The following is an 882-nucleotide window of genomic DNA, read 5'->3' on the forward strand; positions in this document are numbered from 1 at the left end:
GTGAGTTACGACTCCGAGATGGAGCGCGAGCTTGGCGAGAGGACCGACTTGCCGCTATCGACGGCGCCCAAGACCGCACAGCGCAGACTCGGCCGGCGGTGTTCGAGCCACAGCTGCCGCCACCTTGGCCCTCTCGACGCCCGCTTGGGCCTCCACTGCGCGTCGCACCTGCAAAGAAAAAAAATCAACAAATATATAAAAATAAGTGAACACATAAAAATGAGGGAACAATAAGACGATAATGTACAATATTGTGTTTTTAATTAAATAAGTCTAAAAGAATAGAAATGGGGGGCGGACCTGGCCAGCGCAGGAGGGGAAAAGGAGACGAGGGCAGAGGGTGCGCCACAGGGAGGGGTCGGTGGCGAGCACGTTGGCAGCGCGGCACGTCAGGCCAAAGCGCACGACATCGGCAGCGCCATCTACCCACCCCAGTATGTCCACCCACACCTGCACACGCTTGTCAGCTCAGCAATCATGACAAAGGCGATGTTATTCTGGCGTACCTCTGGCGGCAACACCTCCATCTTGCTTGCCGCGCAGCTTTGTTCGAACAAACAACAGTTTACTCCACTAACATCTGCCCGTCTGACTTGCGTGAAACGAATTTAGACAAAATAAATAGATGAATATATCAACAATAAATAAAAATTATTATTATTAATTATTAGTTATTGTAATAATAAAGCGGCTGCAGAATAGTGCTCGAAAGTAAAACGAAGATCATGGAGGCAACGAAGGACGCTTGGCGCTCGCTCACGGACAAATGGTCGGCCACGAGTGGTGGCGCGAAGCACGACCAGCTGCTGGATTTCGACATGCCCTCAACATCATCCTCTTCTTCTCCGCTCCCCAGCGCTTCGTCTTCATCATCTTCGCATC

At 51.2% G+C, this 882-nt stretch overlaps 1 protein-coding gene across 1 annotated transcript; it reads right to left on the reverse strand.

Moving 5' to 3' along the window:
- Positions 1-54: 54 nt before the first annotated feature.
- ACA1_353980 (uncharacterized protein) lies at positions 55-527 on the reverse strand (the record flags this gene model as incomplete). Its single annotated transcript, XM_004332955.1, has 3 exons — positions 55-168; positions 301-450; positions 507-527. The coding sequence occupies 3 exons, from the start codon at positions 525-527 to the stop codon at positions 55-57; spliced, it is 285 nt and encodes a 94-aa protein (XP_004333003.1).
- Between the last annotated feature and the right edge of the window lie 355 nt (positions 528-882).

Source organism: Acanthamoeba castellanii (genome assembly GCF_000313135.1).
Source record: "Acanthamoeba castellanii str. Neff unplaced genomic scaffold scf7180000084718, whole genome shotgun sequence".
Classification (NCBI taxonomy): Eukaryota; Discosea; order Longamoebia; family Acanthamoebidae; genus Acanthamoeba; species Acanthamoeba castellanii.